The sequence below is a fragment of the Phyllobates terribilis genome, unplaced genomic scaffold, assembly GCF_046119375.1.
Source record: "Phyllobates terribilis strain yellow unplaced genomic scaffold, ASM4611937v1 Scaffold_7__3_contigs__length_470593459, whole genome shotgun sequence".
NCBI lineage: Eukaryota > Metazoa > Chordata > Amphibia > Anura > Dendrobatidae > Phyllobates > Phyllobates terribilis.
Window position 1 is genome coordinate 129902226 of NW_027362767.1, and position 19916 is coordinate 129922141.

Consider the following 19916-nt stretch of genomic DNA (forward strand, 5'->3'; position numbering starts at 1 on the left):
AACCGGTCATGCTGAAGGATGTTGCAGACAGCAGATCGCTCTCCACGGTGTCTCCAGACTCTGTCACGTCTGTCACATGTGCTTAGTGTGAACCTGCTTTCATCTGTGAAGAGCACAGGGTGCCAGTGGCGACTTTGCCAATCCTGGTGTTCTGTGGCAAATGCCAAGCGTCCTGCACGGTGTTGGGCTGTGAGCACAACCCCCATCTGCGGACGTCGGGCCCTCATACCACCCTCATGGAGTTGGTTTCGAACCATTTGTGCAGACACATGCACATTTGTGGCCTGCTGGAGGTCATTTTGCAGGGCTCTGGCAGTGCTCCTCCTGTTCCTCCTTGCACAAAGGCGGAGGTAGGGGTCCTGCTGCTGGGTTGTTGCCCTCCTATGGCCCCCTCCACGTCTCCTGGTGTACTGGCCTGTCTCCTGGTAGCGCCTCCAGCCTCTGGACACTACGCTGACAGATACAGCAAACCTTCTTGCCACAGCTCGCATTGATGTGCCATCCTGGATGAGCTGCACTACCGGAGCAACTTCTGTGGGTTGTAGAGTCCGTCTCATGCTACCACGAGTGTGAAAGCACAACCAACATTCAAAAGTGCCCAAAACATCAGCCAGAAAGCATTGGTACTGAGATGTGGTCTGTGGTCCCCACCTGCAGAACCACTCCTTTATTGAGGGTGTCTTGATAATTGCCAATCATTTCCATCTATTGTCTTTTCCATTTGCACAACAGCATGTGAAATTGATTGTCAATCAGTGTTGCTTCCTAAGTGGTCAGTTTGATTTCACAGAAGTTTGATTTACTTGGAGATATATTGTTAAGTGTTCCCTTTATTTTCCCTTTCTTTGAGCAGTGTATTTTTCTCTTTAGTTTTTTTTTTGCAAAGTTCTGATTTTTTTTTTCAAATAACTAAAATATTTTAAAAACTAAATGCTTTTGTTCGAAATCGCACATTTTTACCGTAAAGAGAACACTATAAAAAACACCCCCTCTCAAAAAAAAAAAGAAAAAAAAAAGGATGGCTGAAGCAGAAGAAACTGTTAGAAAAAAAACTTCTCCCAACTTGGATATTTTTTATTTACATGATAAAATAAATGGAATCAAAACAACAACTTGCCACCTAAAAAAAAACATATATTTAGTTCTGGGAAGAAGTGGAGGCAAACCTAAAATCTGCATCACAACAAGGCACAGTACAGACGGCGCTTTTTTTTCTCTCTGCGTTATATGTGAAAACTGCAATTTAATGGGAAAAAACATGAAAAACCCCAGTGTTCTGCAGCTTCCAGCAGCCGTGAAGACAGACTAGACTAGACTAGAGGGGCGGACAGACGGACGGACGGACTGTCGACACACTGCAACGTGCCACCGACACGCACACGTCACGTCACGTCCTGGAACGTTCTGATACTGACAAACGTGAGGAGACGTGCAGCGCCGTGACGTCATGTCACATGACTTCTCCCGTACGTCATTCTCGCCCCGCCCTCCTCTTCAGCGTCTGTCAGCCAATCGCAGCGAGCCGAGGCCAGGGTGTGATTGACAGCGGTTGCAGCTTTCCCACAATGCCCTGCGGGGCAGTTTGAATGGCGCAGCCTCCTGTCAGGAAGGAACCTCCGCTCCTTGTTGTTGTGCTGCTTCCGCGGTGTGTGGAGCGGCGGCAGCTCTCGTCACTGACTGCCCCCGGCAGGGCCATGAGCCGGTAAGTGTGTGCTCGGAGTGACTGTGAGCGCTGCAGCTAGGCCGTGCTGGTATCCCGGGGAGACATGGCGGACTGCTTTGCCCTAGTGGTCTCTTGTATAGTAGCTAGAGTTTTCCAGGAAATATATCTACATTTTACTTTACTTGGGGCACAATAACTTTTGCAGTCGGGTTCCCTTACAGATGCTGCACCGTTTGGCTTTTACAGTCTCTTAGCATTAAACTTTTGATGTGGTCATAAATCAGCTGATAGGAGCTCCCTGACAGATTCTCAGTTAGCTCCTTGTGCAGCACACAGGCCATTGGAGGCAAACGCTGCAAAGTATTTAATGAAACCAATTACACAAATTATTGTTAGCCAAAAATACATCCCTTTATGTAATAGACAACCCCTTTAAAAGCATCTGGTGTCCGGTCTGCAGTGGTGATGTTACTACTACAGCCTGTCAGCAGGCTCATCCTGACTACTGCAACCTTACAAGAGGCTGGGTGCAGCATGTGCACTGTGGATGTTATGTTACCGCTGCAGACAGTCAACCGAGTGGAGGGCGCAAGGAGCATCAACTGATGAATGCTGCTGGCTTTACCTGCTTAAGTAGCCTTACCTTTTTGTGTGGAGTGTTTTTTTTTTTTTTTTTTTTTTTTTTTTTAATGCAAACTGGACAAACCCTTTAAACTAGTGGAAAGCGTTAAAGGGGTTGTCCAGTCTAAGAAGAAAAGTCTGCAGACAGTCACTCTTTGCGGTGTGCACACTGCAATGATTCTCATACAGGGGGATCATGACAGTGTGCACATCGCAGAGTGAGCTTTCACCTGAGAGCTGAGAACCCCTTTAATGCCAGCATACTTCCTATTGGGAGCTTCATCAGCTGATTGTTGGTGGTGCCAGGATTCTGACCCCCTAACTAATTATAGGGCTGGGCCATGATGTTTCCCACCCCTGATATAGATGTGTAGCCGGCTGTAAACTGTACTCAACGTACCGATCCCAGCTCCCCTATCGGTCTCTGTTCTTCCTTTTCAGCCCAGGACTAGCATGTGACCACTGCAGCCAATCACAGACCAGTGTGTCACAGTTGCAGCAGTCACATACTTGTACAACATGGACAGGATGTTACTATATATCCTGTCCCGGAAGCATGGAGACTGTCAGGGTTAGAAGAAGAGGGGCTGGCCATGCAGGTTACCCCTTGTGTACAGGCTGATGGACGTCCCCTGTAGAGGGTTATTCCCAGAATCAATAGTAATCGCTATTTATGGGATCAGGGACAATTTACTACTTGCTGGGACCCCAGCCATCCTGAGAACAGGAATCTGGCTGTTGCCTTGAACAGAGCAGAGGAGCACATGCTCGACCTCCGATCATTGTGTATCGGACTGCCGTAGAAAGGTGACTGCAGCGTCAGTCACATAGACAATGACTGGAACGGAGGATGAGCACACGCTTCCAAAGATGGAGCTACCCTTTTAATCATAATCCACATACCGCCATCTTGGGTTTGGTAATTACTTCTACTGCTCATGTAAGCCCAGCTGTTCAGGAAATAAGTTTTGGTTATATTAAGCACCATCCATGGTCCTGGCATTAATGTTCTATTGGCTGAGCATGCACATTTATGGCATAGGTAGAGGGGACACCAGCTGCGCCCATGTACATGTGGTGGCGCGGCCATCATACACTTCATGCTGCCTGACAGCTATGTACAGTGCCTACAAGTAGTATTCAACCCCCTGCAGATTTAGCTGGTTGACACATGCGGAATTAACTTGGCATTGTGTCATTTGTACTGTAGATCAGCCTGGAAGTGGGAAATGCACTGCAGCAAATTTTGTTTTTGTTTTTTTTTTGTTTTTGTTTTTAAAACGTTAAAAGTTAATTCAGAGTGTCATTTATTATTCAACCCCTCAAACCACAAGAATTCTGTTTGGTCCCCCTAAAGTATTAAGAAGTAGTTCAGACACCAAGAATAATGAGCTTCACATGTGTGGATTAAAGATCTCTTTTGCCAGCCTTTTCTGACTATTTAAGACCCTCCCCAAACTTGTGAACAGCACTCAGACATGGTCAACATGGGAAAGACAAAGGAGCATTCCAAGGCCATCAGAGACAAGATCGTGGAGGGTCACAAGGCTGGCAAGGGGTACAAAACCCTTTCCAAGGAGTTGGGCCTACCTGTCTCCACTGTTGGGAGCATCATCCGTAAGTGGAAGGCTAATGGAACTACTGTTAGCCTTCCACGGCCTGGATAGCCTTTGAAAGTGTCCTCCCGTGCCGAGGCCAGGCTTGTCCGAAGAGTCAAGGCTAACCCAAGGACAACAAGGAAGGAGCTCCGGGAAGATCTCATGGCAGTGGGGACATTGGTTTCAGTCAATACCATAAGTAACGTACTCCACCGCAATGGTCTCCGTTCCAGACGAGCCCGTAAGGTACCTTTACTATCAAAGCGTCATGTCAAGGCTCGTCTACAGTTTGCTCATGATCACTTGGAGGACTCTGAGACAGACTGGTTCAAGGTTCTATGGTCTGATGAGACCAAGATCGAGATCTTTGGTGCCAACCACACACGTGACGTTTGGAGACTGGATGGCACTGCATACGACCCCAAGAATACCATCCCTACAGTCAAGCATGGTGGTGGCAGCATCATGCTGTGGGGCTGTTTCTCAGCCAAGGGGCCTGGCCATCTGGTCCGCATCCATGGGAAGATGGATAGCACGGCCTACCTGGAGATTTTGGCCAAGAACCTCCGCTCCTCCATCAAGGATCTTAAGATGGGTCATAATTTCATCTTCCAACAAGACAACGACCCAAAGCACACAGCCAAGAAAACCAAGGCCTGGTTCAAGAGGGAAAAAGTCAAGGTGTTGGAGTGGCCTAGTCAGTCTCCTGACCTTAACCCAATTGAAAACTTGTGGAAGGAGCTCAAGAATAAAGTCCACATGAGACACCCAAAGAACATAGATAACTTGGACAAGATCTGCATGGAGGAGTGGGCCAAGATAACTCCACAGACCTGTGCCGGCCTGATCAGATCTTATAAAAGACGATTATTAGCTGTAATTGCAAACAAGGGTTATTCCACAAAATATTAAACATAGGGGTTGTATAATAATTGACCCACACTTTTATGGTTAAAATTTAATAAAATTCAACTGAGCAACATAACTTTTTGGTTTGTAAGATTTATGCTTCTGTTCATAAAACCTACTCTCGTTTGCAGTTTGAAGGCTCTAACTTATTTGCATCTTATCAAACCAGCTAAATCTGCAGGGGGTTGAATACTACTTGTAGGCACTGTATAGTGTGTGACCGACCTTACTTGCGATATACATGCAGCCACAAGGCAAGATAAGACGTCATGTTGCCCTCGCTTGCCTTTCCTTCCTCAGGTACAGACTTCATGGCGATTCTGGCTGCCCAGAGCCTGGCGCTATTCATGGCTATAAGTTGACCCTGTTCTGCAGATTTGGACGCTCCAGTAAACGGCAATAGACAGGTTATAGCTGTGGTGCTGCGGGCAGTTACCGCCTCTGTGCAGTGAAAAAACACATGGATGCAGCAGGACACAGATTGTGGGGGTCCTAGAGGAGGACCCTTACCTGTTATACATTGACACAATGCCACTTTATAGGGGTTACCTCATCGTCTTTCTTCAGGAGCACATAGCTCCTCTGCCTCCCGGCTTCTAGGTTGCCCATGACTGTGCTCCTGAAAGTTGACTATTTTGAATCAACCTCATGGTCGCAACATTAGTACGAACTGTGCTCTCTCGCACCCCTAGCAGCGGCAGCATGGGGACTGAAGCTCATCCCATCTGCAGATTCTGTGTCAACATTACAGGTTCCCTAAAGAAGCCCTCCTCCTCCTCTTCCTCCCATCAAAGTTTTTATCTTCTTACTATATTGCAGTCATCGTATTATACAGCACTGTGCACTTACAATTGCTCATTTTTCCTTTCTACCCAGTTAATTCTTCTCTTTTCTCCGCTGTATGTACAAACAGGAAGTCTCTTATCTCTGCATTTATCATTCCCCTCTTCACCTCCTGACCCAGCCCCCCCCCCCACCATAGACTTTTGCAGTGACTGATGAGTCATGCAGGGAAAATTGACCTCCTGTTTCTACATAGAGCTTAGAAGAATTCAGCTGGTCAGTTTTTAATAAATGTCATGTCATAGACCTAATGGAATAGAGAAGAATTAGCTGGGTGGAAAGGCAAAATGAGCAATTGTAAGTACACAGTGCTGTATAATATGATGACTGCAATATACACCTCCTGCATCATCCACGTAGCTCGCGCCTGCGCACTTTGGCCTGCCCTACTGCGTGCAGAACCTAAAACAGAAGAGCGCATGTGCCCTTAGGCTCTGCCCGCAGTAGGGAAGACAAAAGTACGCAGGTGTAAAAAAACTGTTGAAAGTATCTTTTAAAAAATCTATATCTTGAAATAAAATAAAACCAAGAAAACTAAATAAGGTTGTGTCAATAAGGGGTTAATTGTATTACAAGTTATCGCTTGTCTACATGACTCTCTCCTCCCCAAAACTGGTTACCAGATCTGAGGGATATGTCACCCATTCTTCCCTAACTGCAAGATCATGTTTCACATATGTACCACCAGGGGGAGCTCACTGCATACAGATTTATACCGCACCATTAATAATAATCATTATTTTTTTTATATAGCGCTAACATATTCCGCAGCGCTTTACATACATTATCGTTGCTGTCCCCATCGGGGCTCACAATCTAGATTCCCTATCAGTATGTCTTTGGAGTGTGGGAGGAAACCGGAGAACCCGGAGGAAACCCACGCAAACACGGGGAGAACATACAAACTCCTTGCAGATGTTGTCCTTGGTGGGATTTGAACCCAGGACCCCAAGGCTGCAGTGCTAACCACTGCGCCACCGTGCCACCATTGAACTCAATGCAGGTACCCCCTAGTGTCCACTGCTGGTATAACGTTTTTCCCCTGGCATTAGTGTGTGCTGATAGGAGGGTGTGAAGGGAACAGATGCTGCAGCGCTGCTTCAGCCAATGTCCCCTAAGTGGTTATAAGGCTTTCCGTCCAATATGTCGGCTGCAGTCCGCTGTCCTGGAGCAATGCTGAAGCCTCAATCTTCTTGTTTTTGTGATCTGGAATCTGCAGGGATCCCGGGGCTTAGACCCCCATTGCAATAATATTAAGGGTATGGGGAAAAAAAAAACCTTAAGAAGGGAGAGGCAAAACTGTCCAGCCCACCATCTATATTATATGTAGATCTAATGTTACTGCTGCAGACAAATCCTATAGAAAAGTGTATATGACGTTATTATTCATTATATTTGATGGTATCTTATACGAATCTGATGGGTAAGACACTGCTCACACAACCTGAATGTTACCAACCTAGAAGAACCTGACTACTGCCACCCCAGTCCACAGGTTGTGTGCGGTATTACAGCTCAACCACATTCACTATACGTGAGCAGAGCCAGATATGAAGCACAGCCGCCATGGTTCTCCTAACCTTGTACAAGCCCTTTAATATTTCTCTATCCCCGGCGTCCATTCCTTCTATGCCTCCTCTCAGACCTGCGTTATTGCATTACACCATGTCTTCTGTGTTCTGGTTGCAGACTATCTGGGGATTATGGCATTTGAAGCCTGCGATGCCAAGAAGCGGGACCTAGATGAGGGTTGCGCCAATGACCGCCAGAGGAAAAGGGTCTCTGCTGCAGCCAAGCAGAACATGAAGGAGGTACAGACCAGCTCGCTTTATTCACGGTCACCCACGCAACAGAAATGCAGAGTAGAGGCTGTAATGTTTGGTAGAGGCGGTTATTGCCCTCCCTCCTGGTGAGGGGCTGGCAGGAGGGTGGTCACACGGGTCTATGGGAATCAGACAAGCTGCACAAGGTGGTGGGACCCACAACTGTCTGGCCCCAAGGACGTGCTGTAGACTCCTTAGCAAAGGCTCGGCTGTCCAGTGCTATTGCACAGTCATCTGCAATGACACAATACAAGCTTTTTTTTTTTTTTTGTTTTGTTTTTCATGCAAACCACCATTTTAAAAAAACTGGTGGTACTAAGATAAAAAGTTCTCCGTTATTTGCAGGGTAGGTGATAACTTGTTAGTATGCCTCCTGTGTTAACCCACACACCCAAAACCAATCTATTGTAGTGGCAATGCACATGCAGCCCCCCACATTTCTCTTAGTCCCCAATTCTCATGATCCCAGCAGTGGGACCCCCAATAATGAGCAATATCCTGCACATACCCTGCAGTCCTGGTGCAATCTTTTTGATGGCCTATAGTGTACCGAGCTCCCTGTAACCTTGGGGAACAGGTGACAGAATCTGCGGCCCAGTAGGGGAAATTACCCTTTTTTTTTAATAAGTTTGAGGAGTTCCATAACTTAAGTAATGATTTTCTCTATTACCCAGGGAAACATTTCACAGGAAGAGTTGGTGTCTGTAGTAAACAGGTGAGTGTGCAATCCTGAGTCCTATTGAATATATATATATATATATATATATATATATATATATATATATATATATATATATATATATATATATATATATATATATAATTTACACACATACATGTCCAAAAGTAGGTGGACAGAAAGTGTAATAAGGTTATGAAGGGGGAGATTTATCAAACATGGTGTAAAGTGAAACTGGCTCAGTTGACCTTAGCAACCAATCAGATTCCACTTTTCATTCCTCACAGGCTCTTTGGAAAATGAAAGGTGGAATCTGATTGGTTGCTAAGGGCAACTGAGCCAGTTTCACAGAACTAGTTTTCACAGATAGATCTCCCCCAAATCTGTTTTCTTTTCAGATAATTCAGATAACACATAATGGCAAATAATTTAAATACAGATCGAAGAAAATCGATTTTAACAGAGTATTGGAAATCTCAAAATGCTGAAACCATTAGAGCAAATTGGGTTGAAAGATTTGGTACTCAAGCTCCAAAGAGACAAACCATTTACCGCATTCATGACAAATTCAATGCCACTGGCTCAATCCTTAATGCTCCAAAAACTGCTCGACCCAAAACAGTCTGTACAGAAGATAATAAACAACTTGTTGCTGAAACATTTGTTCAGAGTCCAAAAAAGTCCCCAGAAGAGCCTCTGTGGAATTGGGAATTTCACGAGCTTCTATTGGGTGGAAAGCTTATCATCCACGTCTAATTCATGGTTTATTGGAGGATGATCCAGACAGGCAGCTGCAATTTACTGAGATTATGCTCAACGACACTGAAGAAAATCCAGTAATTTTAGATAACATTATGTGGAGTGATGAAGCTTCTTTCAAATTCTCCGGCCATATTACCAGACATAGTTGTATTTACTGGTATAATGAGAACATGCATTTAACATTAGAGAAACAACTAAATGAGCCTGGTGTCAATGTTTGGGGTGGTATTTCAAGTTTTAGTGTTTTAGGACCAATATTTTTTGATGGAACAGTCACAGGAGATAAATATCTCCAAATTCTAATGAATCAAGTTGTTCCCCAGATACAGCGACAGCCTAATTCAAATGTTATTATTTTCTGTCCATCTACTTTTGGACCACCCTATATTTATATTATACTAGTGTGAATAGCTGGTAAGATTGTTTACTATTCCCAATAAGAGCTAGTGGGATTGCAACAGATCCCCCTTAAAGGACTGTTCCCATCTTCACAGTTAGCTAGAGCTTATAAAAACAAGCACTTTTGCAAGTTACTGGTTAAGATTTGCAGCCATTCTTTAGCTAGTAACACTTTACTTCCAGGGCTCCCCAACTGCAGTCCTCAAGGCCCACCAACAGGTCATGTTTTCAGGATTTCCCTCGTATTGCTGTCGGTGGGCCTTGAGGACTGGAGTTGGGGAACCCTGGCCTAGGAGACCGACCACTGCTGCTGTCTAGCTTACTGCACTGAAGCCTGCCATGGTCAGGAGGTTACAGTGCGCTCCAGAGATCCTGGCCAACTTTAACACACTGCTTACAAGCTCCATGGAAAAGAGCAGCAGTGGTCGGTCTCTAAGATCTCTAAAATGATAAGATCTCAAGAACTGCTGACAATTTTAAAAAGCAGTAAATTGCACAATTGCCTGTATTTACAAGGACTATCCGATGGGAATAACCCTTTATGGAATGACTTCTGTGGGCTCAGATATATCCTTTTTCCCATTTCCTGCAGAAATCCAGGTCGGCAGCGCTCAATCAGCGATCAGCAGCTTTACAGAGTGGTGGTCTGTAAGAGGAAAGCCTCGCACCAAGCCCTGAGCCCCCCTTACAGAAGAAAGCAGTATCAGAAAGGCTGGGGCTGTGACATGGCCAATAAGGAAAATGAGCTGGCGGCAGGGAACCTGCACGAGAAGCTCCAGAATGACCGGCACACCTTCGTGCTGAACCCCGGTGACTCCGGCTCCTCACAGGCTGAAGGAGCCTCCTCAAAGTACAGCAGCTTCTTTGCAGAGGTATGACTGCGATATATAGAAGGCCATGTTCACATGTGGCAGATGTGGTCACAAATCCGCACTAAAAGCTGCATCATGTCATGAAATATGCTTTTTTTTTTCTTTTTTTTTTCTTCTCACAGTGTGTGAACTGGGCTTTATAAAATCTGTCCACTTGCATCATACTGAACACCATTGCGGATTTTGGGTGCAGATACACTTGTAGCACATTTGCTTCAGATTTTCAGAACAAGTTTGCATGTAGAAAATCCTCTGCGTAATACACTACCAGCTGTGTAGATTTTGCAGGAGTGTCCCACGTGGTGCGTACGTCCAGCTCCCTCCTTGGATTTGTGTTGTTGATGTCGCCCACTAGGGGAATGGACATCTGCAGCAAATCTGCTTGAATTTTGCTGCTGATTTTCTGGGTATTGACAGCATTCTGTGCATTAAGCAAGGAAGTAAAAATCTGCAGTGTGTGAACATGGCCTAGTGTGGATATCTTGCATGTCTGACTTTTAGTTGTCCAAGGAAACATACAATTTTATTTATTTATCCCCCACCCATTTGCCATATTTACTATCATTCTTCGTGTATATATGTATACATGTATTGGTAGCCCGATTGTGGAGAATTCCCTTCATGATCTGACTGTCCTCACTTCTTTCTAGGTGTCCAAGGATCATGATACAATGGCGCAGGTTCTCTTCAGCAGGAACCTCAGGCTTAATGTAGCTCTTACTTTCTGGAGGAAGCGAAGTGTGAACGAGCTTGTAGCCTATCTAGTCAGGTATATCCATACGTCCATGTTGTACCCCTGGTTGATTTATGAGAGGTGAAGCCTTGGAGTTTAAAGTTGTTGTTTTTTTTCCATCTTTATAAATAGCATGTTGCTTTAGCAATTTTCCACTTCTTAAAACTTTCAACTGTACTTGAGGTATTAACACTTTTTGTTTATGGTTCGTTGCCTTAGAGACCGACCACTGCTGCTTCGCCGCAGAACGTGCACAGTGCTTACAAGCTCTTTATTTATTAAGCTTGTACTCGCTTTTTTTGAAGCCGGCCTGGCGCGCCGTTACCTCCTAATCCTGGCCAACGTCGGCGCAGGCAGCAGCAGTGGTCGGTCTCCTAGGTAAAGAGCAGTAAGTCAAAGCATAGGAAAGTGTTAATATCTCAAGAACGGCTGCAAATTCTAATAAGTGGTAAATCACAAAACTGCTTGCTCTATCCAACAATATCCATCCATGAAGATGAGGAATAAGCCTTTAATAGGGTTGGTCTTCCCAAGAAATCAGCTAATGGATCTATCTACAGATATCGGGAAATAGCCACCCTGGATGGGCCACTGCATGCCATGCCATATATTCTAGGGTGGTCCTCTGCTCTGGCTAATGGATGGAGATGTCCACATAGTACAGATGGATGGGCGTTATTGTTGTAAGTCTATAATTTGACAATATTAACCTTTGGCAGTGAGTCTGTAGTGGACGTGTCTGCACTTCAGTGGGTTTCCTATCTGATAGACACACAGCTTGCTTACAGTTGGACCTCTAGTTTGTTGGGCGTGTGTCCTTACATTGGTGAGGTGCAGCTTCTCCTTGGGCTCTGTTCACATCTCCATCAGTTCCTCTGATTGAAGCCTCTTCTTTGGTTGATGTATATGTATTATGTGTAGTATTTATGTGAATGCGCCATACATGAAACGATTGGCAGGAGGAGGATGTCTCTCACTCTGGTCTTTGGTAAAATATTCTCCTTTTATATTGGTAGACTAAAGTAAGCAAATGTGATACTGATGTCCTTAAAATGTTTTTTTGTGTTTTTTTCCCTGTGTTTCTGCAGGATGCAAGATTTAGGTGTAATAGCAGATTGTCTTCCAGTCCTCACAAATAGGTAACATTTATTTCTTTTTCTTATTGGATTTAACGTATATGTAGCAGGTTATGCCCTTATCTGTACCGTGCTTGGCTATCTTCAGCAGTCCCATAGACAATGAATAGAGCAGAAGTGCACATACTGGACCTCTCCTCCTCTGAGATGGGGCTGCAGAGCCCTGTTACTGAGGTCCTTGTGGGGCCAAGAGGTTTGGACCCCAGTGATCGGCTATGATAGGGGATCGCTTACAACTTCTCCTCTTGGTGACATATGCTGAACGTTTCTGGGCTCAGGAGATGAAGAGGCTTCATACAGCGCAGGTGCCGGCTGCATTTAACAGCCAATATCTGAGAATAACTTCTGAAATCGTGCCGGCTGTATTTAAGAGGCTAGGAAAGGAGTTGGATTGTGAGCTGGGGGCACGGACGTTCCTCCATGTCTGCCATCTATGAAGCCTGTGGCTGGGCTTCACGGGAGACCGGTAACAATACAACAGACTGTGATACCACATTAATGCAATGTATTGCATAGGCGATCACAGGCTCAAGTTCCCGAAGATTTTATATATACATGTATATGTACTACCGTTCAAAAGTTTGGGGTCACCCACACAATTTTGTGTTTTCCATGAAAACTCATACTTTTATTTATCAAATGAGTTGCAAAATGATTAAAAAATATCGTCCAGACATTGAGGTTAGAAATAATGATTTTTATTAGAATAATTTTCTCCTTCAAACTTTGCTTTCGTCACAGAATGCTCCTTTGCAGCAATTCCAGCATTGCAGACCTTTGGCATTCTAGCTGTTAATTTGCTGAGGTAATCTTGAGAAATTTCCCCCCATGCTTCCTGAAGCCCCTCCACAAGTTGGATTGGCTTGATGGGCACTTTTTGCGTACCATACGGTCAAGCTGCTCCCACAACAGCTCAATGGGGTTGAGATCTGGTGACTGCGCTGGCCACTCCATTACAGACAGAATACCAGCTGCCTGCTTCTTCCCTAAATAGTTCATGCATAATTTGGAGGTGTGCTTTGGGTCATTGTCCTGTTGTAGGATGAAATTGGCTCCAATCAAGCGCTGTCCACAGGGTATGGCATGGCATTGCAAAATGGGGTGATAGCCTTCCTTATTCAAAATCCCATTTACCTTGTACAAATCTCCCACTTTACCAGCACCAAAGCAACCCCAGACCATCACATTACCTCCACCATGCTTGACAGATGGCGTCAGGCACTCTTCCAGCATCTTTTCAGTTGTTCTGCGTCTCACAAATGTTCTTCTGTGTGATCCAAACACCTCAAACTTTGATTCGTCTGTCCATAAAACTTTTTTCCAATCTTCCTCTGTCCAATGTCTGTGTTCTTTTGCCCATATTAATCTTTCCCTTTTATTAGCCAGTCTCAGATATGGCTTTTTCTTTGCCACTTTGCCCTGAAGGCCAGCATCCCGGAGTGGCCTCTTCACTGTAGACGATGACACTGGCGTTTTGCGTGTACTATTTAATGAAGCTGCCAGTTGAGGAGCTGTGAGGCGTCGATTTCTCAAACTAGAGACTCTAATGTACTTGTCTTGTTGCTCAGTTGTGCAGCGGGGACTCACATTACTCTTTCTACTCTGGTTAGAGCCTGTTTGTGCTCTCCTCTGAAGGGAGTAGTACACACCCTTGTAGGAAATCTTCAGTTTCTTGGCAATTTCTCGCATGGAATAGCCTTAATTTCTGAGAACAAGAATAGACTGTCGAGTTTCACATGAAAGTTCTCTTTTTCTGGCCATTTTGAGAGTTTCATAGAACAAACAAATGTAATGCTCCAGATTCTCAAGTAGCTCAAAGGAAGGTCAATTTTATAGCTTCTCAAATCAGCCAAACCATTTTCAGCTGGGCTAACATACTTGTGCAAGGGTTTTCTAGGGTTTTCTACACATCCATTAGCCTTCTTACACAGTTAGCAAACACAATGTACCATTAAAACACTGGAGTGGTGGTTGTTGGAAATGGGCCTCTATACACCTATGTAGATATTGCAATAAAAACAAGACGTTTGCAGCTAGAATAGTCATTTACCATTTTAACAATGTATAGAGTGTATTTCTGATTCATTTAATGTTAGCTTCATTGAAAAAAAAAAGTGCTTTTCTTTAAAAAATAATGAAATTTCTAAATGACCCTAAACTTTTGAACGGTAGTGTGTGTGTATGTGTATATATATATATATATATATATATATATATATATATATATATATATATATATATATATATATATATATATATATATATATATATATATATAATATTTTCTAGTGTGTCCACATCGCTCCATTTTTCCAAACATAAAGCATAATATGGAAATAATTGAAACATAATTTGGAAAAAAATAAAAGGAACATATTTGTCATCGCCTTGTGTGTTTTATCCTGTATAATGAATGCAAAAGAAATCTAAATGGCTGAATTGGCCCCCCATCCCAAAAAAAAATTTGTAAAAAGAGGTATTGCGTTGTAATGTGGTTCTCCTTAGTAAAAGCCGTAGAAGCGTGGACCCCGGGATCCGATTTCTCTGATATACATTTATGCCTTGCTGGAGATGGGAACACCCCTATATATAAGTAACCCTTCTGACGCTTGTGTTTCAGCCTCCAGGAAGACAAGGCCTCGGTCTCCATCGGCTGCTGTGTCGATCTGTTACCGCTGGTTAAGTCTTTGCTTCAGAGTAAATTTGAAGAGTGAGTTTCCTGCATTCTCCTTCTCTGTTACAATGACTCATTGTTCTCCGTTCTCGCTCTGCGTGTGCGGCCGGTGTCCTGTGTCGCTGCTCTGCTTCGTGTCCAATGCAAAATGCAGTTTGTTATTTTTAACTCTGTTTTTTTCCCAGCAAAATCACGATCGTCATCTATTTGTGGCCAATATTTACAGTGGGTGGGGATCCCTTTTATGGCTGGCAGAGAGGAGCAGATATTTCACTTCCGCCATCTTTGACCCATTGAAGTCAAGGACGGCGTACTGCACACTGCTGACTGTCCACAAGCGGCCGTGAAAGCCTGTGAAGTGCTATGCCGCCTGTAGGATCTGCTGGAAATTGTGACCGCTTCCTAACGGAGCCAATGCAGATGGAAAAGTAGTTAAAGACCAATTTCATGCCACAGTAATGAGTGCAAGCCCCAGGCTGACCTTGGTCCTAAACATTAACCCTAACAGCAGCATACGGATCTGTTGGGCCACAAGACTTGTGGGTGCAGGGAAGTGAGACGCTCTTAGTGGGATATCCTAATCTTATTAGCTGTACGTGGCGGTGCCATCTAGTGGCTGGGACTGGTAGTGAATTAAATGTCAAGCAACAGCAATATTCTTATCTATAGGTATTAGTTACTAATAACGATACTTAAAACTTTTTAAAAACTGCTTTTGTTTAAAGCTGTTTGCCAGAATCAAGACTCTATCAGTTCTGATAAAATAACCCCTTTAACTCCTTCCCGACATGGCCTACGCTTGCGTCATAAATCGGGTCCCCTCCTTTGATGTGGGCTCAGAATCTGAGGCCTCCTCTTCCCCAGCAAAGATTTTCTGTGTTAATCAGCCATCACCTGCCTCTAACAGCAGTGCATGATGCTGAGCTGTCAGTCTCTGCAACCCAAAGGGGGCGCCATTTCACGTGACTATTGCCCCCCCCCCCTCCGCCATGTGATTTCATGGTCCTGTTGAATTGCAGTGTCAGCCAGCGGGGTCCTGAAGACCCCCATGCCTATTATGACTGTGCTCCTTTGAAGTCCAGCCTGTGTCTGGCTTTCACAGTAGACCATGAATTTTGCTATATACTGCAATACAATAGTTTCAGATGATCGCAGGTTCAAGCTCCCTAAGGTGGCTAAAAAAATATATTCAAATTACTCCCCATTTCCCCCATTAAATAATTACAAAAATAAAAGTCCAATCTGTCAGAATCTAAAATGGGATTAACCTGATTGGTAAACGTCATAAAGAGGGGGGAGAAAAATCTAAACAGAATTTGTAGTTATTTTTTTGGTTGCCCCAATGCTACAAAACACTTCTTATCACTAAAACCATCAATTTGCTACTCATAAAATATTCCTTCATACGGAAGGGTGGACGAAAAACCAAAACGTTTCAGCTCATTTAAGGAGGGGGGAAAAAAAAAAAAGGCAAATCGCTGGGTTGGGAAGGGGTTATTACTATCATTTTAGTGTTAGCGTCTCTGGTAGCGGAAGCATTCAGTTATAAATTACAATTTAGATTTATCAGATTTTACTCCTTCAATTTGCAGATATGTCATCGTCGGCCTGAACTGGCTGCAGGCGATTGTGAAGAAATGGTGGATGCAGCTGTCTACGAGTTCAGAAGAGCCATGGGATGAGTGAGTGCTGCTCCTGCGCTGTGAGCTCCGCCGTGCTCCGGCATTACACTAATGAATGATTGCATGAATACTGATACAGGATCTGTGCTGTGACCCCACATAAATTTTGGATGTGTATAAGTGACAAACCCCCCCCCCCCCCCTCCGCTGACTCGCTGCTGCTCCTCCTCTGTTTTCAGAAACGTCCTGATCCTAAAGCAACAATTAAGTGGAATGTGGCAGCAAGAAAGTCACCTCGCAACGGTACCAGGTTATACTGGCAACATAGCCAAGGTAAAGGATTGCTGTCATTATCATGCACAGGCTCTTGGCTCTTACCATGATAATTAGAATAATGTAGACCCGCACGCTCAGCTTAGAGACTTAATTTTTGCTGCACGGACCATGTCATGTAAAGCTTATATTAAGTTTCAACATTCTCACCTATCTAAAAGTCCTAACACTGGGACCCCCACTAACACGGAATCTGCTGTCGTGCATGCCTACCCTCACTGTATTCATTTTCTGGGATAGCTGAGCCCCTTTCTCAGCCGCCAGTCCCATAGCAAATGAATGGAGCAATGATGCCCATGTTTGCCCGCCAGTCCCTTCAGATGATGCTCTGCAAGCTCCATTCTTGGGATCAGTGAGGATAAATATTAAAGGGGTTGAGTAAGTGAAACGGTAACCATGAGCTATACTCGCCTAGCACTGCCTTTCTGTCGCTACCCTATCTTTGACAGGCTGCAGCGGTCACATCATAACTGCATCACCAAGTGACCACTGTAGATGATTGCTGGGATTAGTGGTCATGACAATAAAGGTGACATGGGACTGCTAATCCCAGTGACTGACTGCCACAGTCATGGCCTCACTGCTGCAGCCTGTCAATAAAGACTGGAGGCATCACTGGAGGAGTGATGGGTGAGTATAGCTAATATTGTGATATAGAATAATCCAAATAATGGCAACCTGAGGAGGTAATGTAAGTAGTATGAAGTATCAGAGTCCTCTATGCAAATCTGGTACCATAGATGACCGGCTGTGGACGTCTTTGTGAATAAAATTGACTAATTCTCTTCTTTGTCCTAGGACTTGGACGGCTACTTATCACAGCTCCGTTGATAACTAGGTGTCACCATATATCCGGCATATATTTTGGGACTTCATGAGACGGCAGACTTCTGAGGACCTTCTCAGAGTGATTCTGCTGCTAGAAGAAACTCTTAAAACCACTGAATCATCAAAGAGGACTTCATCTCCAAAACACACGCTCATTATGCCGCCACGGACAAGGCGGCATCTGCCTGCTTCATATTGAAGTAGTCTTCTTTCCGGATAGTGGGTGTTTTTTTTTCTTAACTGACTGAGGTAATGTTTACCTAGCACTCCTGCGTGACACGGACATTGCAAGGGTCACATCTCCTCGCCCGAGGGGCAGAGGAGAAGAAAAAAAACAAACTTGAATTTTGGAAGTGTCGCAACATCACTGATCCGTGATCAAGATCCATGAGAAACTGACATATTGGAGAAATGCACTATTGTGTGTGTCTGCGAGGTTGTGCAAAACGCTGTGCCTAAAACTGAGACATTTTAACCCTGGACACTGGATATTGCAGCCGTTTTGTTTATTTTGTTATATTATTTGAAACCCTAATATTAAAGACGTTTTTGCAATAGAATTACATGTGGGATCTGGTAGTTCAGATCTGTTCTGCAATGCAGACCTCCTAACTGTGATCTGGGAATTTGGGCCCAGGGTAATGTTTGCAGTGTGCCAGGGACATTTTCTTAAGAGGGCACTGCTATCATGGAATATGCCATGAAGGGTACACACACCTGGTCACATCTATGCAATGGAAGTGGGATGTACAGAGCCCGGGGAGAGACCCCAGGTAGTGTTGATTGGGGTCTAGGATTCATTTCTTATTGATTTTTGATGTGGCATTGTCCTGGATGGGGACATTCCCCTGTAATTGATTATCCTTGGTTAGACCACTTTTGGGAGGCAGTCACCGCTGCATATGGTGAACACCTATTATGTGCCCCATGAAAACTCTGATCCTCAGCTTCCGACATATCTACTTCAAGAACTGATAGTTCACCTGTTGCGTCGCTTATCCCACCCTTTAACAGGCGCCCACTAGTGTTGAGCGAGTATGTTCTGTTCCAAGTATGCTCGGGCCGAGCTCCGAGTAGTTACAGCTGCTCGGTGATATGGTTGAATCGCTCCTGTGCTCATGATTTGCAACTGTTTGACAGCTTTATTACATGTGAGGAATGTGTAAGAAATAGACATTCCTCACATGTAATAAAGCTGTCAAACAGTTGCAAATCATGCACACGGGATAAATTTAACCTGATCACCGAGCAGCTGTAACTACTCGGAGCTCGGCCCAAGCATACTCGCCGAAAGGGTTAATAGAACATACTCGCTCAACGCTAGCGCCTACCATTCTCATCAGACAAGCTGTTCACTTCACCCCTTTGGTTTAGGGTGCATTAACGTTTCGGGCACGTTTATGCATTGCTATGGCACAACGACACTACTAAAGATACATTGCGGGCCTGATTTATTAGCAATTACTTATTTTTTACCTATTAAATATACCAACTGATGTTAAATTGAATACGTTAACACACTGAATGTCTCTCTGGGTAAATCTACCCCCCACCCCAAGGGATGTCTCTCTGGGTAAATCTACCCCCCACCCCAAGGGATGTCTCTCTGGGTAAATCTACCCCCCACCCCAAGGGATGTCTCTCTGGGTAAATCTACCCCCCACCCCAAGGGATGTCTCTCTGGGTAAATCTACCCCCCACCCCAAGGGATGTCTCTCTGGGTAAATCTACCCCCCACCCCAAGGGATGTCTCTCTGGGTAAATCTACCCCCCACCCCAAGGGATGTCTCTCTGGGTAAATCTACCCCCCACCCCAAGGGATGTCTCTCTGGGTAAATCTACCCCCCACCCCAAGGGATGTCTCTCTGGGTAAATCTACCCCCCACCCCAAGGGATGTCTCTCTGGGTAAATCCACCCCCCACCCCAAGGGATGTCTCTCTGGGTAAATCCACCCCCCACCCCAAGGGATGTCTCTCTGGGTAAATCCACCCCCCACCCCAAGGGATGTCTCTCTGGGTAAATCCACCCCCCACCCCAAGGGATGTCTCTCTGGGTAAATCCACCCCCCACCCCAAGGGATGTCTCTCTGGGTAAATCTACCCCCCACCCCAAGGGATGTCTCTCTGGGTAAATCTACCCCCCACCCCAAGGGATGTCTCTCTGGGTAAATCTACCCCCCCACCCCAAGGGATGTCTGCCTGGGTAAATCTACCCCCCCCACCCCAAGGGATGTCTCTCTGGGTAAATCTACCCCCCCCACCCCAAGGGATGTCTCTCTGGGTAAATCTACCCCCCCACCCCAAGGGATGTCTCTCTGGGTAAATCTACCCCCCCACCCCAAGGGATGTCTCTCTGGGTAAATCTACCCCCCCACCCCAAGGGATGTCTGCCTGGGTAAATCTACCCCCCCCCACCCCAAG

At 44.9% G+C, this 19916-nt stretch overlaps 1 protein-coding gene across 1 annotated transcript; it reads left to right on the forward strand.

The window, feature by feature from the left end:
• Positions 1–1493: 1493 nt before the first annotated feature.
• Positions 1494–18515, forward strand: KATNBL1 (katanin regulatory subunit B1 like 1). The gene is made up of 10 exons (XM_073637578.1): positions 1494–1702; positions 7324–7445; positions 8132–8172; positions 9890–10169; positions 10820–10938; positions 11991–12041; positions 14659–14748; positions 16305–16394; positions 16574–16667; positions 17466–18515. The coding sequence occupies exons 2-10, from the start codon at positions 7338–7340 to the stop codon at positions 17496–17498; spliced, it is 906 nt and encodes a 301-aa protein (XP_073493679.1). The 5' UTR covers positions 1494–1702; positions 7324–7337; the 3' UTR covers positions 17499–18515.
• The last annotated feature ends 1401 nt before the right edge of the window (positions 18516–19916 follow it).